Here is a 20,686-nt window from a genome sequence, read left to right as displayed (position 1 = left end):
AGAAAAGAAGGAGAGAAAGATGGAAAAAAAAGAAAGAGAAATGGAAATATGAACGCGATAAAAAGAAGGTGGTTGGGGAGAAAAATCAACAGATAAAAATAAATAGAACAAAAGCTACGTAGAACAAAACTTGTGAGGGAGCAAAACGTACGAAACTTTTACTTAATTCAGTTGCAAAAACACGAAAAAAAATCAAGTCAAACTTTTATATACCACAAAAAAAAAAAAAAAAATAGTCAAAGTATAACATTCAGAAAAAAAAATTACGTAATACTGCCAGCTGATACGAATCTCTCTCTCTCTCTCTCTCTCTCTCTCTCTCTCTCTGTCATGGCTTGCACTTTTTCCATATTAATATTCGGTCAGTCATAAATAATGGAGCCGGCACACCACGAATGACTCCAGCACACAACACACCTGGCAGTGCACGGCGGCCGCCTCGCTGCCTCCCTCCACTCCCAGCAGGATGATGATGCGGCAACTGGGGCTCGCTGTTGAAAAGTTTGGCGTTACTCGTGTATGTGTAATTGTTCGTAAATATGCCTACTACCCCTCATCCCTACCACTACTACCACCGCTTCCTCTTCCTGCCTCTCCTCTCCTCTCCTCTCCCGGCGTATCACCATCACGGTGCAGAAAAAAATATAAAGCAGCTTGGGTAGTTAGAATTAGAGTTGTTATAATTCATAATTTCTGTCTGTTGTTATTGGTTGTGTTGTGGTGTTGCTAGTGGCAGTGGTGGTGGTGTTAGTGTTAGTGACCGTATGTAGTGGTGATATTAACTTTAATGGTGTTGGTGATGAGCAGGATTAGGTATTGAAATTTCCGTATTGTTTAGTTTTTTTTTTTAAGTTACATCACGGTTTAGTTTTTCTTTGTCTCTGTCTCTGTATTTCTTTTGTCTTTGTCTCTGTAGTACAGTGATGAAGCGTAGATGTGTGCGGTGGCACCAGACTCGTCTTTGACTGTGTGGTAGTCAAATACATAATAATAATATAATAATAATGATAATAATAATAATAATAATGATAATAATGATAATAATAATAATAATAATAATAATAATAACAAAATATAAATAATCATTCCAGTTTTTCTTTCATGTTTCTTTTCGTCTTTTTTTTCATAAACGACACAGAAACAGTCTTGGAAACGCGGTTTATTATCTTTGCGGTTTTTAAAAATAGTCGTGTTGAGAGAGCGAAGCGTTTCAGAATAAGGACCTTAGACCGACAGGACACTAACCTACCCATTGCTACCATTATTAACTCACCTATATTACTACCAACGAGAACTGCGCAAGGACATGAAAGAATAACGGGCACATCACCTTTAACGGAGGCTATAAACATGTTCATTCGGACGCCAGTACCATAAACCAAAAATATAACTAATACTGCACCTCATTACCATCGCTAAGAAAATATTGTGTGGGAGCATCGCGGTGCACGCTGATCCCCCGCCTCTGTTATTCCTGTATAAAACATGAAGAGCCGCTAATTAGCCTGTCGTCATAGGAAGGCAATGAAAGCGAATATGTATGTGCAAATATGAGTGTATGATATACGCGAATTAAATCATTTTCCTTATTAGTATTCAGCATCTGATAGCTTAAAGCAGAAGATAGTATACAACTTCTTTCTGCCTCTGACTCTTCATCCTGCCAGTCCAGCTACATGTGACGAGTGGGATAGAATGAGGAATGGGAAGCACTGAATTCAAGACCAGCATAAAAGATCCAGGTATGTTTAAAACTATTAGTATTAGTATGCAGCTTCTTTCTGCCTCTGACTCCTCATCCTACAAGTCCAGCCACAGATGATGCGTGAAATCGGATGAGAGATAAAAAGGACTGAATTCAAGAGGAGCACAAGGGATCCAGGTATGTTTAAAAGGCCCTGAGATCCTGTTAACGAGAATCACGTGCAGGTAACGCTCAGGTAAGCCTAATTGCTCAGCCTCTTATGACCTTAATTCTACGTTATACTCGGTGGCTCGGGAAAGGAAAGGAAAGAATGGCAGGAAGCAAGAGAGGAGAGGAGTTAAAGAAAAGACCATAAGGAGGAAAATTAAATTACGGATGTGCTCTCTTTCGTTTGTGAGTACCCTCTCTATCTCTCACACACAAACACACACACACACACATACACACACTCTCTCTCTCTCTCTCTCTCTCTCTCTCTCTCTCTCTCTCTCTCTCTTTCTCACACCACCGGAGCTGATTTAAAACCTCAATTAAAAGCCTTAAAACGAAGTAGGTAAGTTTCACCTGTGATTAAATGCTGGAATTAGCTTAGAGAGAGAGGTTGGGGGGGGCGAGAGCGAGAGAGAGATTAGCGGAGTAATTACATGTTATAAATTAAAAGTTCGTCTCGCTTGTCCACCTTAATGAGTCGTGTAATTACGCCTGTCCCCGCTCAGGCTTCATTTGCGGCCACTGGGAGGACGGCGGCGCGGATTCTGTGACTGTATTTGTGATTTATTGCGCTTGTCCTCCGCTCTGTGCCGCTGGGAATTGGTGCCAGAGAGAGAGAGAGAGAGAGAGAGAGAGAGAGAGACAGGGTGGGGGAGGAAAGCAGGTGGAGAGAAGGGAAGGAGGAAGAAAGGGAAGACACAATGCTTAGGTGATGTTAACAAGGGAAAATAGGATTAATATTTACATAATTCATTTAAGTTTTATTGTACTAGTGCAGCGCAGTTCCTAAGAGACTCCTCACACACACACACACACACACACACACACACACACCAAGACTTACCGTTACTACGAAATCACACCGTCAGTGCCCAACACACTAGCGACCACCACTTCCAGGCACAGAACGGCAAGACCCACCACCAGGCCCCCCGCAAGGACCATCAGCATAGCCTGGAGGACACGATGACTAATAATCTCTGAGGCCTTTGACAAAAAAAAAAAATAATAATAATAATAATCTTACGAACACGTCAAACGAAGAACACGTATCTTCATTTGACAGATTTAGACTTCAAATAAATCAAATTGTTACTGTCGGATCGTTAGGGATCTTTAAAAAAATAAATAAGTAAATAAAATAAATAAATAAATAAAAAAAAATATATATATATATATATATATATATATATATATATATATATATATATATATATATATATATATATATATATATATATATATATATATATATATATATATATATATATATATATATATATATATATGAGACAAACTCAGGGATAGAGATAATAAGTAAAAATTGGTAGACGTGTTTTATCCAAGACCTGATGTCTTCCTGTAGCTTCCTTTATTTCGTTATGTTTTTATGTTTCATCCTCGTCTGTCTACATCGCTAACTTAAGGTTTCTAACTAGCACTACTTAGGTTACTTTGCGACTCTCACCGAGCACTGCCTGATCGAAAGAGTGGAGCTAATGGTGATTTTGATTGGCACTCGCTCACAGGAGGTGGAGTTGGAGTTGGCAACTTTGGCCCAGTTGTAGTACAGTCCAGCCTCACTCATGGAAGTAATCCTGCAACGCGGGGATCACAATGAAACACTCGAGAAACCTAATTCTGACCAAAGATGTTCTAAGGAATTGGAAGTCAGGAACATTGGAAAATTATTGATAAGATATAATAGTGAATTTAATTCCCTTATAAGCATGAAACACTCACGAAACCTAATTCTAACTGAAGATGTGCAAGATAATGTGATGTACAAGAGAAAGGATATATAAGAACTTTAGGAAATTGTTAGTAAGATACGTATAGTAATGATGGATTTAATTTTTTCAGTATTAAAGCATCCATGAGAACTGGTTATTGCAAGATCCTCTTTACAGAAATATATCCACAAACTACGGTTTCTTAGGTGCAGTGCATAAGTGAATGCTCGTATATAGGAATTATCCAATTGTTGTGATGTGAGGCGTTGGATATTGTTTTGATGATTTTTCCAGACACTAATCGATAAAAAAAATCTACTGCCAAGGACATAATTCACATAATATTTAGGCAAACACAGGAAGTTCGATAGAAAATAGTCATTTCCCAAAGAAAATGACAAAACTACAAAAACAGGGTGAGCATATAAGACAATGAGGTCTTCCAGAGTGCATCAAGCTTGCCCAGTGCAGTGTTTGGTCCCCGCCTCGCACCTCTCGTTCAGGGCGGGGATGAGAGGACTGTCCTTCTGGCTCATAAGGGCGATGGGCTGAGCCAGAATATTCCCATGCCCGACATACAAGTCACATCGCCCTGTGGAAATGGAGACTCGCTGAACTGATGTTATGCCTGATATTAACAGCTTCAGTCTGTGATGAAAACAAATAGAAATCTTTCTTAGTTGTCTTTACAGAGTCACATGGTCTCTCTCTCATCAGAGAGAGAGAGAGAGAGAGAGAGAGAGAGAGAGAGAGAGAGACCCACCCACTCACACACAACCTCCTCTTGGTTACCTGTGCGAGAGAAGTGCTTGCTTATGGTCCCGGTCGTCACCAAGTCGTAATCGATGATTACCTTATGCTGCCTGATCACCTCGTCCAGGATGGAATCATAGTCAATGCGCTGAAGTACCCTGAGGCGTCCCTGCTCCTCCTTTTTCTTCACCTCGTAGAAGATCCCGAAAGTGGCGTCCTGAGCATGATAAACTGTTAAATTGTTTGTTTAGTTTTCGTGGGTATCAGACAGCCAGCCAGACAAACAGGCAGACAGACATAGACAGACAGACACAGAAAACATACTATCACCGCCTGCATGGGTGCTCCTTGCTTTTCCCAGACCATGACCACCGAGGGGTCGTCCACCACGTCCCCGAGGGTCTGGTAGGGCTGGGGCAGGTGTCTCACGGCCAGCAGCGACATAAGGTTGCCCTCGTAGCTCCTCGTCAGCACCATGGTCATCAGCATCCACACTCCCAGCATCACGCGCTGCCACCAACACCCGCCCTCACCCACCCACATGGCTGTCGGGCCAAGAGATGCAGTGTGGTTTAGTAAGACGTTGGCAGGTATTGAATTGCTAGCATTAATCCAGCGTGGAATGTGAAAGGGATATCTGACAATGGCAAGAAAAATTCTTTATAGTATGACTCTGAGCATCGTCGTATTTTAGAATTATTTATATAGACTATCAGCCAACAACTAGATGCATGATCTCTAACCTTTTACTTGTACCTGTCTCCCGGGAAGTTGGTGGAGAGTTTCATCCCCAAATAACTAATAATCAATCTGAACATATTAACAATAAATCTTGATTACATAACAGCTGAAATACTCACACTGACGAAACATAATGCCTATGAAATGGAGGTTTTTTGTGGCAAAGTCTTCTTTCTTGGAGCCTTTCTTGGAGAACACGGTGGAGAGGAAGTAGGAGGTGACGGAGAGCAGCAAGAAGAAAGAGAACAGCGCTGCCCACACCCACGGGTCAAAGGGCAGTAGGAAGCCCCAGGGATCCACTTCTGGGCTCCCGCGACCTCCGAGCACCTTAACGACCATGAAGTTGATGGGCCAAGTAAAGTCCCCGGCCTCGTAGCGCGCGGCATTGATGGCGAAAGGTCCCAGGCCGAGATTCACATCCTGCAGAGCGTCAGTAACCGTGCAGTGAATGAGGCCCTGCCCGGCTCTTTCATCTGCTCTCTGCCATTACTGCTGTCCACCTCTCCAGTCGTGTTCACAGTCCTTGCGTGATACATATTCAAAACTGTTTTTACTCTTGATAAATACTTTAGTGAAAACATCCGTGGCTTCCAATAGTAGATTTGAGACGCATGACTGCCTACCTCTAACCGTAAATAATTTTCTTGCTAACATCTGTTATTTTTCGAGATTTTATACTCTTTTCTGTTTAGTTAAATCCTCCACTTCAAACAGCGTAAACTTCTTGATCTTCACCTTTCTAAATAAGGCGCTATACAACATCGATCGTGTTAGATGGATACAGTAACTTCTTTTGATATAAAATTGTTAACAGGATATAATAATGGTATATCTAATTCTTTATGCACGCTCTTAAATCACATAGAAGGAAAACTCATCGGTCATTTTGCTTTTGTGTGTGTGTGTGTGTGTGTGTGTGTGTGTGTGTGTGTGTGTGTGTGTGTGTGTGTGTGTGTGTGTGTGTGTGTGTGTGTGTGTGTGTGTGTGTGTTTGTGTGTGTGTGTGTGTGTGTGGCATTACCTCTCTGTGCACCTGGCCCACCATGCCGGTGAAGGAGCCGTTCCTCAGCTTCACGCCCCATGCTCTGTCTGGAGGTCGCCTGAACGTGTACCTGCCCAGACACAGACAGACATAACATACCATCCTCACTGTCACCTGAGTCTCGGGTCAGAATGTTCATGCTATGTTAATGACAAATATTTCTTTACTTCGTATATAACTTTCTCGACTTTGCAGTGCAACACCTGCGCCTCACCTACGGCACTTTCAAAAGACACTAGTTGAATTGTCAGGGATTTTTAAGTGTTTTTTTTTTTTTATGATTCTAGTGTCATATTAAAAAGATTTCTATATCATAAATAGAAAAAAAACACTATTGAGAACCCAGCAAATCATCTTTGTGGCCTTGGAAAATAGTCGTGGTGGAAGAGCAAAGCGTTTCTGAATACGGGCCAAAGAAAGAATTTTTATTCCAGGGATTACTGTTCCTGACTGTCCAACACTTGCTCCCTTACGAGAAGTTGAGTCCTTGTGCCAGATACGCAAGAACGTTGATCATGAAGCCCTCGAACTGCAGCCTCACACCGCCCGGGGCCTTCGGGTCTGGCTCCATCACCGCCAGATGACTGTGGTTCTCCTCCATGGCCACCATCACGTCACTCCCTTCTGGAAACCTGTGAGGAGGAAACACGTGGAAGAATACATCGAACACAAACTTTCTTGCGTATAATAAGCTAATCTTCACATGGCTACCTAAGAATATAGTAGAGGTAAATACATATATACATGAGTTCATACATACATACATACATATATATATACATACATACATACAAACATACATACATACATACAGACAGACAGACAGACAGATAGACAGACACATACATACATATATACATACATACATGCGCACATACATACATACATACATACATACATACATACATACAGGCCACGGAGTTCACCCACATACATGCATAAAGAAAGAAAGAAAGAAAGAAAGAAAGAAAGAAAGAAAAAGAGAGAGAAAGAAAGAGAAGGGTAATTCAGGACATGAACGTTTCTCATCCTATCCTACATTTCAGTGTCCCAACTTAATATGTTACTTAAGTGATAACAAAGATCTCAGTAACCAAACATACAACACTATAATCAGCGTCAATGATTTATCGCTTCAGCCTCTGTTCAACACACACCAGGCTCCATTCTGCCCACCATGAATTAGGTTCTTTGTACCAATGATATGGCGTTCACAATCCCGAAAGTGGTGCCAGTAAGTGGGAACATCAGACATTACAGGCGGCAATGATGGGCTACACAGTATTGATCGCACCACTTAAGTCAGGCCACGGAACTCACCCACTGGCCGTCCTAGGGGATGGAATGTCAGGTATGGGGGCCGCCTGTGTGTTGCGTATTGATCGCAACTCTTTAGTAAAGACAGACTTCTACTCTGTGATGATTGAAATTTCTTCGGTATCGTTATGTACCTTATCGTCCATCATTAAGAGATATTCAAATTTAGATAAAACTCTGAATTCCAGTTGTGTATAGTTTTCTTCGATTTCTGTCTTAATTATGAGATTATTTATGCATCTTTGATAATGCTCTCACTCACTTGCTAAATTTGTCCCAAAAGAGCGGCCGATGCAATGAAAGGTTGCCCCCAGCCGTCCAGGAGGCAACCCGCAGCGGCGCGACGCCAGGCCGTTGGTATGGCAGCACCACCCACCCAGCAGCGCTGGAAGTTGAACAGCGGTGCTCAATTTGGCCGTGACAGTGTTAACAAGCATACAGGGAAGCAGACAGTCACATGGTGGTCATGAAAACAATACATTACATGAGAGGCTCGTCTATGTACAGCAGAACTTCCACGCAGACACACACACACACACACACACACACACACACACACACACACCTGCTCACCCCCACCGCGCCATCCACCAGCAGCAGAAGGGAGTTGGTGAGGGCGAGAGTCTGGTGGAGCGGGTGGAGGCGGTGCAGCGTGCGGCGGCTCACCACAATGAGCCTCGTGGCCCACACCAGCAGGCGACCCTCACGGGTCTGTTGGGCGAAGGCGGCCAGGAAGACTGGGTCGTCACTCACCACCACCACCACGACCATCCACGACGCCACCCGCACCTGTCCGTGACCACACAGCACAGGACATGAGGTAGTAAGGAAGTAGACGTGATGATGCTAATAGCAATACTGTTACCAATACTTATACCAATAGCACCACCAGTAGTATAATAATAACAAGAACAACAGTAGCGACAGGATCACACCAACCTCGCGTTGAATCCTACCTGGCGGGCACGTGTGACCACCTGGCTGAGACGTGAGCCGTTCATGGCAGCCTTGAACATCGCCACGCCTCGCGATGATACCAGAAACGTCTCAGTAGTCCTCCTCTGAAATCATCAGCCCTCATATCTTACACAAGCTTGTATTCAGAGCAAAAATAGCTATATCTAATGTTTCTTGAAATGAGAGAGAAAATAACAGAAAGTCTTGCCGAGAAGCTTGTGTCAGTAATGATGATGAGAGAAATGTCGCCTCTTGATGACGCCTGAAGCACATTCCTGACGGTAGCTGCTGCATCTGCATCCCAGCTGTCACCCGCATCTGCGTGCGAGTTGATCACATCTCTTAACGTGACGCTGGACACTTATTTGATGAAAGACGCAAAACAAGTCAGGTAAAATGTAATGTATGTATATTTCAAAGAATGTGAGGTTATGACATTAACACTTTCATTGCAATATGCAATAAAAGCACTACACAAAATCTTTTACAAGCATCTACAAGAACGAAAAAAAAATATTAAAATTTACTGATTTTTTTTTTTTTTTAATATATAGCCATTATAATGTTTCGACGTGCCTGTAGAACAAAAGAAATGTCTCAGACTTGTGACTAAGTGATCATCCATCCATCAAACAGCAGTGAGGTTCTTAAGTTAACTGATTTGCCTGTCAAGCATCGGTGACCAAGGCTCTCTTGCAACGACAAAAAATCAGACATATCGAAAATTATAACTAAAGTTATCATTGTGTCCCTATGAGTAACGCAAGACTTACTCTTCAACCGCGCCTCGAGTAGCAGCGGGAAGCAGAAGACTGAGATAAGGAAACACAGCGGCGCCGCCAACCTCATGTCAGGACTGACGGAGAAAAATTAACGCGACTTCAACCAAGACTACTTGTTTCATAAATGTTTAAAAATAAGACACTCGGAAATTAAATCAAATAATATATTTATTGCAAATATGCTTTAAATAAAATTTGTCTCCTAAGCATTTCACTATACATATAAAACACCCCACCTTGAGACTCTCCTTTTGTATTATCTGATCATGGCAATAAAGCGAAGAAAGTAATTTCAGAATAACATAATCAACACAATATACAATTAACATAATGAAAATTAAAATGTTTCCTCATTCTGTGAACACCTTGTACAGTCAAGGAATGGCGCAGCTCCCATTATTCATGTATATTTCATCTCACTAACTCTAATCCACAAGCTCCCTGTATATATCATGTGTCCTATTGCTGCTGTCCTTCATAATTACAATTCCTTTCTCCTCAGGTAATATACTTATGTGAATGATTGTATGTTCCTCTACATCTCGGGCCTTGACCTGAGCGAAACAGACACGCCATTTCTTCTATTCGAATAATGAGAAGATCTTAAACGCTAGACCATACTTATTAAGTGGTTTAATTTACTTAAATAAGGCGACATGAATCATTTACACATTTTGTGTCCTTTAAAATATTGCCTTACACCATTATAAGCTGGAAATTGCATTAACACTTTAGTGTCATTCATTAAAAAAAATCAAGAAAATCTTTTTCTCTAAGAACGCTGAGATGACAGTGGAAACCGACTCTAGCACAAAAGTTCTTAGTGTGACACGTCTCGAACGAAATCTGACAAAGAAAGCGAAGGCGAAAAAAATATAGTCGCTTCTCGTTAGTTATTCCAGAGAGTACTGGTTAAGTTCTAAAGGCATCGGATATTGGACGTGGATTCCTGAGACATCACACCGCCAGGACGCAAGTAACAATCAGTGAGGGTCTCCATAATACAGCAGATCTGGGTACGGCCGCCTGTGTAGCGTGGGGAGCGCACCGCCCTTCACCCTGCATAAGACGTCCCTGCCTCCAGTGCCTGCAGCGCGGGGGAAATGGCGGCGGTTATGCCCACCTATTGGCCTCAGCAGGCGCCCGTAACGCTCCCACCACCGCAACCACCGGCGCACTGTGTCTGGACTCCTGCCAGACCGCCGAGCAATTGACCTCAGAGACAGGCCCGCAGACCACTGCCACAGGAACGTCAGGCGCTCGTATAAACATGTTTCTCTTCGGGGATAAAACACCATCCTTTACTGTACAAGGGAGCAATGACAAAGGTGTGTTATGGCGATAATGAAGTAGCTGAAAAAAAAAATATTAGAGAAGAGCCTGAATGAACAATAAAGTGTGTTTGTGCAGGCGTATACTCAACGAATCATTCACTATCAGAGGCCTTGATGCAGGTTTCCTACTGTCTCTCCTTCACCACGGCAAGACTCACCGGGAGTGACGCGGCAGAGCGGACCGAGGTCGTCGGTATCTGCAGTCAGACTGGGGCTAAGTGAGCCTTGGGAAGCTGTGACACCTTATATACACAACGTCCCTCCACCAGACTACACAAGTGTCACACTCGCTAGCCACTTTTGGCAAAGCAAATTTGTCAATATGATAATACCAGGGCTCGAAAATTATCCAATTCTAGATAGTATGGATTTCGGGAGAAACCTTTTGTATTATGTCATATTCATTTTGACCAGTAGCAACAGTAGCAATAGCAGCAGCAGTAGCAGCAGCAGCAGCAGCAATAATAATAGTATAGTAGTAGTAGTAGTAGTAGTAATAGTAGTAGTGGTGGTGGTAGTAGTAGTAGTAGTAGTAGTAGTAGTAGTAGTAATAGTAGTAATAGTAGTAGTAGTAGTAGTAGTAGTAGTAGTAGTAGTAGTAGTAGTAGTAGTAGTAGTAGTAGAAATAGCACTAAGAGAAGCAGTAATTGCATAGTAGCAGCAGCAGTAGCAATAATAGTAGTAATAGTAGTAGTAGTAGTAGTAGTAGTAGTAGTAGTAGTAGTAGTAGTAGTAGTAGCAGTAGTAGTAGTAGTAGTAGTAGTAGTAGTAGTAGTAGTAGTAGTAGTAGTAGTAGTAGTAGTAGTAGTAGTAGTAGTTGTTGTTGTAGTAATAGCACTAGCAGAAGCAGTAATTGCATTGCTCTAGGGCCTCAGTAATAACCGTGTAGAATACTCTCCAGAAATATTTTCTGAGTAGTTTCATCCCCAAATTCTACTCCATTATTGCGAAGATGTGACGGTCAGGTCGAGCACTATGACTAATACCTGTATATTTACATTGATTTATTATTGTTGTTATTGAAGAAATTCCCTCATAAGAAAATAAGGAATTAAAAAAAAAAAGCGACAAAAACTATCATCTGTCTTCTTGTTTGTCCTTACCGATGGAAAAAAAAAAAGTGTGGTTTATCCGTCATATTGTATATACGTATGTATGTGGTGGTATTGGGTTGCTGCAGTTCAGGAGACCAGCCGATATGTTGTACCATTACACATGAGAATATAATGATATAAAGTCAATATATTTAAAGCCATGTGAAAATATCGAAACATGTTTGAAAGTTTACTTATTTACTTTTATTCAGTTCTGTCCACTATTGTGTACTTTCATATTCTGAGTTCAACTTACATTTGTTTATGCTTATGTATTTATTTGCGTAGGTATTTGTAAGACACACACACACACAAACAAACACACACACACAGGCGTCTCCAGGGTAGGCCAGGGTTCACTATTGAAGCGTTCAGTGACCCAAGGTTTCAGCGACCACCACCTCTAGGCAGAGAGTGACGAGCCCCACAGTCAGCCCTCCTAGCAGCAGCACCAGCATAGCCTAAGAGATTATATTATACCATCAGTTTACTGCTGATTGCTTAGAAAAAACTGAGCAAGTACGTTTTTACCTCACTAAATTCATGAGTAGGCTCCAACATAAGGCTCCTCCCCACTAAATATCATAGCCTAAGCCACAATAAAATCTCTTCCAAGCACTGTCCGAGTCACCATGTCTCTAGCCACCACTTCCTGATTCACAAGCTCCCTACCTGGCATTGCCAGAGTCACAAGGGTCTTACCCAGCACTGTCTGAAGGATAGAGACGAGCTGATAGTGATCTTCGTCGGCACTTGATTACAAGCGCTGGAGTTTGGAATCGTCGCTGAATTCCAATGCACGTACAGTCCAGCCTCGGTCATGGAGATTACCCTGCAATTGGAATGAAGGGCAATAAGCTACTCTTTTTTCGGTGTTCACGCACAGGTTGCCCTTGATGAATTAGGAATAAGAGAGGACTTTCATATTGGCATTTGGGTACCTTTGCCACGAGAAAATACCATTCCTAAACTCAAACCGTGGCTAAGATTCCAACCCTTGTGTCTGTGTCTGGGTTCCCCTGATGTGCCAATTAGGAACAGGATGATGCCTCCTAACAGAGAACCTTCTTTTTGGTATCTGGGAACCGTTATCCTGAGTGGATGCCCTTACTAACCTCGAATAAGTAGAATTCGAAGCCGTGTGTCTGAAAACTTACTGAATCCCATCTACGCTCGTTACCACTATACCATGGTGACCGTACACTGCACCATGCCGCCCCTAACGATTGCAAGATATAACGAAGCAAATTTAGAACAATCTCATCTGATATAAGCAAATGAAGAACAAAAACGTGTTTCACTTATACTGTTTATCTTGATTTGCCCTGCAATGTGAACCTCGTGGCTGTATATTCGTGAGGAAAAGGCAGACGAAAAACATAAAAACTAAATGTATATAGATAAGTAAGTGTTTGCTGGTTCACAAGAACAACATGCATCCAAAACTTTGCTAAAGTGAAACATTTAAGCCTTTTCGTGCTAGTTACTATCAACGTTTTCACTAACAAACTACTCTGCAAGATGAACCATGATATGCATATGATGTATGAAAAATAAGCGATAACGTTTTAAACAAGCTGGATAAGGATATGTGCATAAATACGTAGAAATAGTTGTACTAATGTACTTATATATATATATATATATATATATATATATATATATATATATATATATATATATATATATATATATATATATATATATATATATATATATATATATATATATATATATATATATATATATATATATATATATATATATATACAAGTACATTAGTACAATTATTTCTACGTAGTTAAGCACATGTCCATATCCAGATTGTACCATATTACAACTAAATGGCCAAAGAAATAGCTCCCCTCACCACGTGCTGAGGGCCAAGACTAGGGGGCTGTCCTTCTGACCGATCAGAGAGAGAGGATGAGCGACAATTCTTTCCTGCCCGAGGTACAAGTCACACCGACCTGGAAAAAAAGTGAATAAATGAAACAAAAATACACAGGGTCTTGGTGTGTGTGTGTGTGTGTGTGTGTGTGTGTGTGTGTGTCTGTGTGTGTGTGTGTGTGTGTGTGTGTGTGTGTGTGTGTGTGTGTGTGTGTGTGTGTGTGTGTGTGTGTGTGTGTGTGTGTGTGTGTGTGTGTGTGTGAGCTGATCCTCGTTAGTGATGCATTCGATAGATTCCCTTACTCACCCGTGCGGGAAAAGTGATTACTTCTGAGGACTGTCAGTACTAGTTCGTAGTCTAGAATCACTTTCTGTTTACTTATAACCTCCTCCAAGATGGCGGGAAACGTGTACATTGGCAAAGCTTTAACACGCCCTTGCTCCTCACTCTTCTTCACCTCATAGAAGATCCCAGAAGTAGCATCCTGTCCAGATGATAGTTTACTACTAAAAAAAAAAATAATAATAATAATAATGATAATAATAATAATAATAATAATAATGAATAAAGAAAAATAGCATGAGATTTAACTCTGAATTATAATGTAAACCGAAAAATACATTAAGTCACGCCACATGCAGGGAAGAATCTGTGCTTATTGAAGGTTTTTGTTTTTTTTGTATGGCTAATTCACGCACTATGACAGCTTGAATGGGTGCCCCTTGCTTTTCCCAGACCATGACCACCGAGGGGTCGTCTACCACGTCCCTGAGGGTCTGGTAGGGCTGGGGCAGGTGTCTCACTGCCAGCAGCGACATAAGGTTGCCCTCATAGCTCCGCGTCAGCACCATGGTCATCAGCATCCACAGGCCCAGCACCACGCGCTGCCACCACCACCCGCCCTCATCCACCCACACGGCTGCCGGACCGAAACAAGCCGTATCAGGTAAAGGGCAGCATACAACACTGACATACACGCATTAATCCAGTGTGATATGTGTCTTCCAATATGGCTGTAATATTCATGGTAGATCACAACAGATAATCATGAGTTGGATAAGGAGGCTCATCCACTAACTCAAGGATATCATGCATTGCAACACAGAACACGATCAGTCGACATGTGTTATTAATACATTAGTGTAGCATTACTCACACTGGCGAAGCGTAATGCTGACAAAAGCAAAGCCTTCGTCGCTAAAATCTTTCTCTGAAAACCTGAAGGAGAGAAAGCAAGAGCCGACGGAGAGCAACAAAAGGAAAGCGAGAAGCGCCACCCACACCCACAGACCGAAGGGCAGCACAAATCCCCACGGGTCCACCTCGACACTCCCTAGACCGGCGAACACCTTAATGGGCATGAGGGAAATTGGCCATATGAAGTCAACGGCCTCTAGTCGGGGAGCGTTCAAGGCGAAGGGTCCCAGGCCGACTTCCACTTCCTGCGAGAACACACAGTCACTGAGAGAAGAAAATCGTCCTCTTGTTTAGTTGTCTTACGTTTCCCCACTGTTATCTACATTATCATTCCTCTTTTATCTCTCCCACTGAATAACCTCTCCCCAGTATGCACATATTTTAACATCCACATGAGAAACAGACAAATAAACACATAGACAGACAGATAGACAGACAGTCAGTACCTGTCTGTACACCTGGCCCACCATGCCGGTGAAGGTACCGTCACGCTCCTTCACGCCCCACGATCCGTCTGGTGGCCTCCGGAACGTATACCTTTTCCGGCGCAGGAACGCAACAGATACTACCATTGTTCGCATACTGTTTTTATGCACTCTTAACACTAACATATAAATGCTTCGAATACCAATTATTATATCATCTTTATGTTGCATGATACGATTCAAGTCTTTCCTGCCTCACGAGAAATTAACTCCCTGCGCCAAATAGTCGAGGACAGTGACCATGAATCCCTTGAACTGCACCCTCACACCGTCAGGAGCTGTCGGGTCTGGTTCTTCTTTCATTAAATGTCTGTGGTTCCGCTCCATCGCTACCATCAACTCTGCCTCTCCAGACATTCTGTTAGGGCACCCATCAAGGCAAGGTAGCAAGGAGCTACCAAACTGTCCATTGAATTAAGTGTATCAAGAATATAAAGTGCTATTAAGAGCAAAAGCATTATTTTAAAGTGACATGAAATCTGCACAAGAATCATAAATACGGTTCAGACAGAAAAAGAAAACTTATAAAGTTTTCTTTTTTTTTCCTTTTTCTTTTTTTTTTTTTTTTTGTTTCTTTGTCAGTTAAGATACTGGATGTAGAAGCAGAACGTGATTCCATTTACCAATCTATTTACTGAAAAATGTTTTAAGAGAAAATTGTAAATCTACGTTAGAGTTGCATAACTGAGTTGCATGTTGTCAAGAATGGGCGGTTATCAATTTTTACTGACCGTTTTTCTCCCTCCACATGTGTATGGCTAATAGTAAAATATTGCTTCTCACTTGCTAAATTTGTCCCAGAAGAGTGGCCGATGCAATGAAAGATTACCCCCAGCCGTCCAGGAGGCAACACGCAGCGGGACGACGCCAGGTCGTTGGTATGGCAGCACCACCCACCCACCAGCGCTGGAAGATGAACAGTGGTGCTCAGTTAGGCCGTGACAGTTCACAAGCATACAGGGAAGTAGTCAAATGGTGATCATGAAAACAGTACAGTACATGAGAGGCTCGTCTGTGTACAGTACATCCTCCACACACATACGCCCACACACCTGTTCACCCCCGGCGCCCCATCCACCAGCAGCAGGAGGGAATTGGTAAGGGCGAGAATTTGGTGGAGAGGGTGAAGGCGGTGCGGAGCGCGACGGCTCACCACAATGAGCCTCGTGGCCCACACCAGCAGGCGACCCTCACGGGCCTGTTGGGCGAAGGCGGCCAAGAAGACTGGGTCATCACTCACCACCACCACCACGACCATCCACGACGCCAACCGCACCTGTCCGTGACCACACGGCACAGGAGACAAGATAGGAATCAAATAACCGCAAGTACAGTAGTAGTAGTAGTAGTAGTAGTAGTAGTAGTAGTAGTAGTAGTAGTAGTAGTAATAGTAGTAGTAGTAGTGGTAGCAGTAACAGTAGTAACAGTAGCAATAGTGGTACCGTAGCAGAGGTAGTAGTAGCAGTACAACTGTAACAGCAACAATAGCAACAAAAACCCACCACACACAGGCCTGAGTCCTACCTGGCGGGCGCGCGTGATCACTTGGGCGAGCCGCGAGCCATTCCTGGCAGCCTCAAACACCACTACGCTCCGCGAAGCTCCTAGGAACCTTCTGACTTCCCTCTGAAATCACTCCTGTTAGTATTTCTTTGATTCAGTATTCACAATAATTCGTATAAACCAGCAAAATAAGATGTAAGCCTCACCGAGAAGCCTTTTCCGGCAATAATGACGAGAGAGGCGTCGCTTTTCGATGACACAAGCAGGACATCCTTCACCAACGTGGCCGCGTCTGCCTCCCAGCCGTCCTCCGTGGCTGAATGCGGGACAACACACTGCTGTTAATGGAGGTTTTTCACCCACTTACTGAAGGATGGTTTGACTGCATCTGGCAGGAAGTGGAATTGTTTGGTCCGCTAAGTTAACAAACACTGAACACTGAAGTGGCAGGCAGGCGACCAGAGGAGGTGCCGCTGCCGTCCACGCTTTAAGCCCCACCAGTTGAATTTCCCAAAGAGAGATTATAATGGAGTAATCAGGAGTTACACAGTTACAAAGTAATACAGTATAACAAGAAATATACATTCATATACTCACTGTGAAAAAGATGTCAACACTTTCATTTTTGAATACCATTGTTCAAAGTCAACTTTTCAAGATACAGTCACTATACACAATAGGAAAGTCAGTTATTCTTTCTTCGAGGAAACTTACGTTCCAGGCGAATTGCAGGCACCAGTGTGACGCAGGAACACGAGAAGAACCAAACATGCAACAGCGCCGTCAACCTCATGTTGCGGCTGGCGGAAGGAGAATAACATCACCGTAACAGCGACTTCATTCCCTTTGTAAATGTTTGGAAAAACAAAAAAAAAGATGCTAGGAAACACATTCCAGTGATACATTTATTGTTGAGATGAGTTAGCATAGTAGATCAGTACAAAGTCAGATCCGTATCCTTCTCTTTTTTCCAGTAATGATAGTTTATTAGAATGCCATTACAATTAAGATAATTGCAAGGAAGAAATTTCGTGACACAAAGTTTTGGTATATTCTCGCCAAGCGGGAGTTCTCAACGATACCACCAGTTGTGAAACGAGAAGTGTTGCAAACCTTCATAATTATCGGCTATTTTCCTCAAGATATATGATTCGCTGGTTATTCCTTGTTCTTTACTTATTTCATACTTCACACCTTCCTGTTAAATTCTTAGGATTCACATGCATGCCATGATAAGCACATACACTCCTCTTCTTGCGTCCATATACTGAAAACCTCTTAAACTTCTTTATTTTCGCCACACTGCTTTAATGTAAAAGCCTTCATGACAAGTCTGTATTTCCCTTTACCAAATAACAAGATTTCTCTCTCTCTCTCTCTCTCTCTCTCTCTCTCTCTCTCTCTCTCTCTCTCTCTCTCTCTCTCTCTCTCTCTCTCTCTCGTGTGTGTGTGTGTGTGTGTGTGTGTGTGTGTGTGAGTGATCTATTATTATTGTTATCATTATAATAAAAATAACAGTAATAATAATAATAATAATAATAATAATAATAATAATAGTAATAATTATAATAATAATAATAATAATAATAATAATAATAATAATAATAATAATAATAATAATAATAATAATAATAATAATCTATTGTTTACTTTTTATTCATTTCAAGTACATGGCAGCCATACGGGATGACAATCTACACATATTAACCATAAGTATCTACACTAGGATACTTTGGCTGCCACATGGCGCCGGCAAACTGGAAAACCAGGCCCGTGATAATCAGATAACCAATGTATTTTTTCAGGGGTTTGTTTCTGCTCCCTACGCAGCGGATCACAGCTCCCAACTTTAACCAGGAAGCTAATCACTACTAGGTGGACAGGCGCTACACAAGAAATGAGTCCGCCTGGAAACTCCTGACCTGGCCCAGGAATCGAACCTGAGACCTCCAGGTTGTGAAGCGGGTGCGCTGGCCTTTGCGCAACAAGGGGTGTGTGTGTGTGTGTGTGTGTGTGTGTGTGTGTGTGTGTGTGTGAAATATGCTAGAAGATTTCAAGTACTTCATGTCAGTTTGTCATTACCTTAATATAAATGTATTTAATATATATAATCCTTAACAGATTATTTACTCCAATATGATTTGTATCTTCAAAGACCATTAAAGAATCATTCAAATAACTTTGGTAATAGGAAAAGATGCAAAAACAAATGACTGGTTGAAAATTGAAGCACAAACAGTGACCGCATAAAAAAAAATGAAACATGAAATCATGATAGAAATCCACTTGCGGAAGACAAAGAAGGAAGAATATAATCCTATCCTATTCTTGTTTTCCTTAGTATGTTTATGACGAGTTTCTTCAAGGGTTGACTCGCTTAGAAACGCTTTGTAATATAATCCAATATCGTTCAGACAAAAGCTACTGAGGCATGAAGCCAGTCACGCACTGACAAGTAGAATCACAGTGTGTTAATCTTTCAGGTAAGATCTGTTCAGCACAGAAGTGCGTCTCGGAGCTGACAAGGCTGTGAGAGGAAGAGAAATTGTTTGTTTTTGCTCTGGAAGGAAAACCCATGCCATCGTTGCTTGTACTGTAAAGCAGGTAGTGCTGGTGTCCGTCCATTGCCTTAGAAAGTCGCTCATTCTGCTCCCACCAGCGCAACCAGCGCCTCACGGTATGCGGGCTCCTGCCAGACCGCCGAGCTATTGACCTCAAAGAAAGGCCGGCAGACCACAGCCACAAGAACGTCAGCCGCTCGTACAAACACGTTTCTCTCCGGGGATGAAACACCATCATTTCCTCTACAAGGAAGCAACACAGTCTGATAAAAAAAAAAAAATAGCCTAATACACTATGATGACAGTACACCAAGTGTGTGTGTGTGTGTGTGTGTGTGTGTGTGTGTGTGTGTGTGTGTGTGTGTGTGTGTGTGTGTGTGTGTGTGTGTGTATGTGTGTGTGTGTGTGTGTGTGAAACATGTGCTTTTGTACATTCTATTTTAATATTATATTCTTGACTTTGTGTGTGCTACGATTCTCTTTTTTTTTTCTGAGCATACGTGCATTTCATTCTAAATCTTGGATTTTTTTTTTAACTAAGGGGTATGTACATGTTGAATGTTTGTAGTTTTATTTTGGGATGTTACACCCTTCATTGTACCTTTATTACCAGTTAAATATTAGTTTTGTGCAAGTGTATTTATGTATGTGTGTGTGTGTGTGTGTGTGTGTGTGTGTGTGTGTGTGTGTGTGTGTGTGTGTGTGTGTGTGTGTGTGTGTGTGTGTGTTACCTGTCGTTCTGTCAGTTGCTTTAATGTTTCGTTTATATATTTTTAATTGTTTTATTTTCACTGCCTTGGGAATGCCTTCATCATAGTGTTTGCTCTGTTTGCCAATAACCTGAAACTACCGTACATATTCGAGTTTTCATTTTTTTTTTAACTATACATTGTGTTAGAGCATTTAGCATGGCTATTGCATTGCTTTATGTGTTGATGAATTTTTTGGGGACAGACTTTTATATCAGAAATTCTATTGTAAAGCTATCTATCTAGCTTACTGTGTGTGTGTGTGTGTGTGTGTGTGTGTGTGTGTGTGTGTGTGTGTGTGTGTGTGTGTGTGTGTGTGTGTGTGTGTGTGTTGCATCACTACCAGAATTCGTGCATGCAAGGCAGAGACTGCTCATCACCAACGCAAGAGTGGCGGGACTCACCGGCAGGAGTGACGGGGCAGGCCTCGGCAGCAGCAAGCAGGTGGAAGCCAAGTGAGTCTCGAGCAGGGGCGACGCCACTTTATATGGGCATCCAGTCTCAACCACGTAAGAAGGTCATACTGACAACCCGCGACTGACTGACACAGCCTATTATCAGCCTATCATCACGCTTGGCTAGGAAATGTTTGTTACTACAGAATGGTGAGGACTGAAAACAATGAAAGTAACT

The 20,686-nt window shown here is 42.1% G+C and overlaps 3 protein-coding genes across 4 annotated transcripts; all 3 read right to left on the bottom strand.

The window, feature by feature from the left end:
- Positions 1-2,764: 2,764 nt before the first annotated feature.
- LOC135106978 (probable glutamate receptor) lies at positions 2,765-10,906 on the bottom strand. Its single transcript, XM_064016462.1, has 13 exons — positions 10,732-10,906; positions 9,231-9,313; positions 8,457-8,775; positions 8,066-8,289; positions 7,763-7,885; positions 6,657-6,815; positions 6,163-6,253; positions 5,264-5,562; positions 4,726-5,038; positions 4,441-4,618; positions 4,141-4,240; positions 3,384-3,513; positions 2,765-2,869 (listed from the first exon to the last, which is right to left on the bottom strand). The coding sequence occupies exons 3-13, from the start codon at positions 8,514-8,516 to the stop codon at positions 2,765-2,767; spliced, it is 1,782 nt and encodes a 593-aa protein (XP_063872532.1). The 5' UTR covers positions 8,517-8,775; positions 9,231-9,313; positions 10,732-10,906.
- LOC135106968 (ionotropic receptor 93a-like) lies at positions 9,980-14,919 on the bottom strand. Its single transcript, XM_064016453.1, has 6 exons — positions 14,715-14,919; positions 14,257-14,477; positions 13,865-14,042; positions 13,538-13,637; positions 12,370-12,499; positions 9,980-10,870 (listed from the first exon to the last, which is right to left on the bottom strand). Exons 1-6 carry the CDS (start codon positions 14,917-14,919, stop codon positions 10,844-10,846), a joined length of 861 nt encoding a protein of 286 aa, XP_063872523.1. The 3' UTR covers positions 9,980-10,843.
- On the bottom strand, positions 14,150-17,587 carry LOC135106557 (uncharacterized). 2 transcript variants are annotated; one of them, XM_064015765.1, is made up of 7 exons: positions 17,458-17,587; positions 16,950-17,059; positions 16,765-16,866; positions 16,293-16,516; positions 16,024-16,146; positions 15,440-15,598; positions 14,150-15,292 (listed from the first exon to the last, which is right to left on the bottom strand). In XM_064015765.1, exons 1-7 carry the CDS (start codon positions 17,534-17,536, stop codon positions 15,094-15,096), a joined length of 996 nt encoding a protein of 331 aa, XP_063871835.1. In that variant the 5' UTR covers positions 17,537-17,587; the 3' UTR covers positions 14,150-15,093. The 2 variants fall into 2 exon arrangements, with proteins under 2 accessions (XP_063871835.1, XP_063871845.1); XM_064015775.1 differs by lacking the exon at positions 14,150-15,292 and having other exon boundaries at positions 15,327-15,598.
- Between the last annotated feature and the right edge of the window lie 3,099 nt (positions 17,588-20,686).

Source organism: Scylla paramamosain, chromosome 2 (genome assembly GCF_035594125.1).
Source record: "Scylla paramamosain isolate STU-SP2022 chromosome 2, ASM3559412v1, whole genome shotgun sequence".
NCBI classification, from domain to species: domain Eukaryota; kingdom Metazoa; phylum Arthropoda; class Malacostraca; order Decapoda; family Portunidae; genus Scylla; species Scylla paramamosain.
The sequence above is the reverse complement of the archived record's forward strand: the minus strand, read 5'-3'. Positions and strand labels throughout refer to the sequence as shown.

Excerpts from the sequence above, each read along its gene's own strand:
- LOC135106978 (XM_064016462.1), bottom strand. The coding sequence starts at position 8,516 with ATGTTCAAGGCTGCCATGAACGGCTCACGTCTCAGCCAGGTGGTCACA. Across the intron at positions 6,816-7,762 it reads TTTTGGGACAAATTTAGCAA|GTTTCCAGAAGGGAGTGACG; the intron begins GTGAGTGAGAGC and ends TCCTCCTCACAG. Across the intron at positions 4,619-4,725 it reads CACCCATGCAGGCGGTGATA|GACGCCACTTTCGGGATCTT; the intron begins GTATGTTTTCTG and ends TATCATGCTCAG.
- LOC135106968 (XM_064016453.1), bottom strand. The coding sequence starts at position 14,919 with ATGCCCATTAAGGTGTTCGCCGGTCTAGGGAGTGTCGAGGTGGACCCG. Across the intron at positions 14,478-14,714 it reads CAGCATTACGCTTCGCCAGT|CCGTGTGGGTGGATGAGGGC; the intron begins GTGAGTAATGCT and ends TCGGTCCGGCAG. Across the intron at positions 12,500-13,537 it reads GTCTTGGCCCTCAGCACGTG|GGTAATCTCCATGACCGAGG; the intron begins GTGAGGGGAGCT and ends TTCCAATTGCAG.
- LOC135106557 (XM_064015765.1), bottom strand. The coding sequence starts at position 17,536 with ATGAGGTTGACGGCGCTGTTGCATGTTTGGTTCTTCTCGTGTTCCTGC. Across the intron at positions 16,517-16,764 it reads TGATCACGCGCGCCCGCCAG|GTGCGGTTGGCGTCGTGGAT; the intron begins GTAGGACTCAGG and ends GGTCACGGACAG. Across the intron at positions 15,599-16,023 it reads TTCTGGGACAAATTTAGCAA|AATGTCTGGAGAGGCAGAGT; the intron begins GTGAGAAGCAAT and ends GTGCCCTAACAG.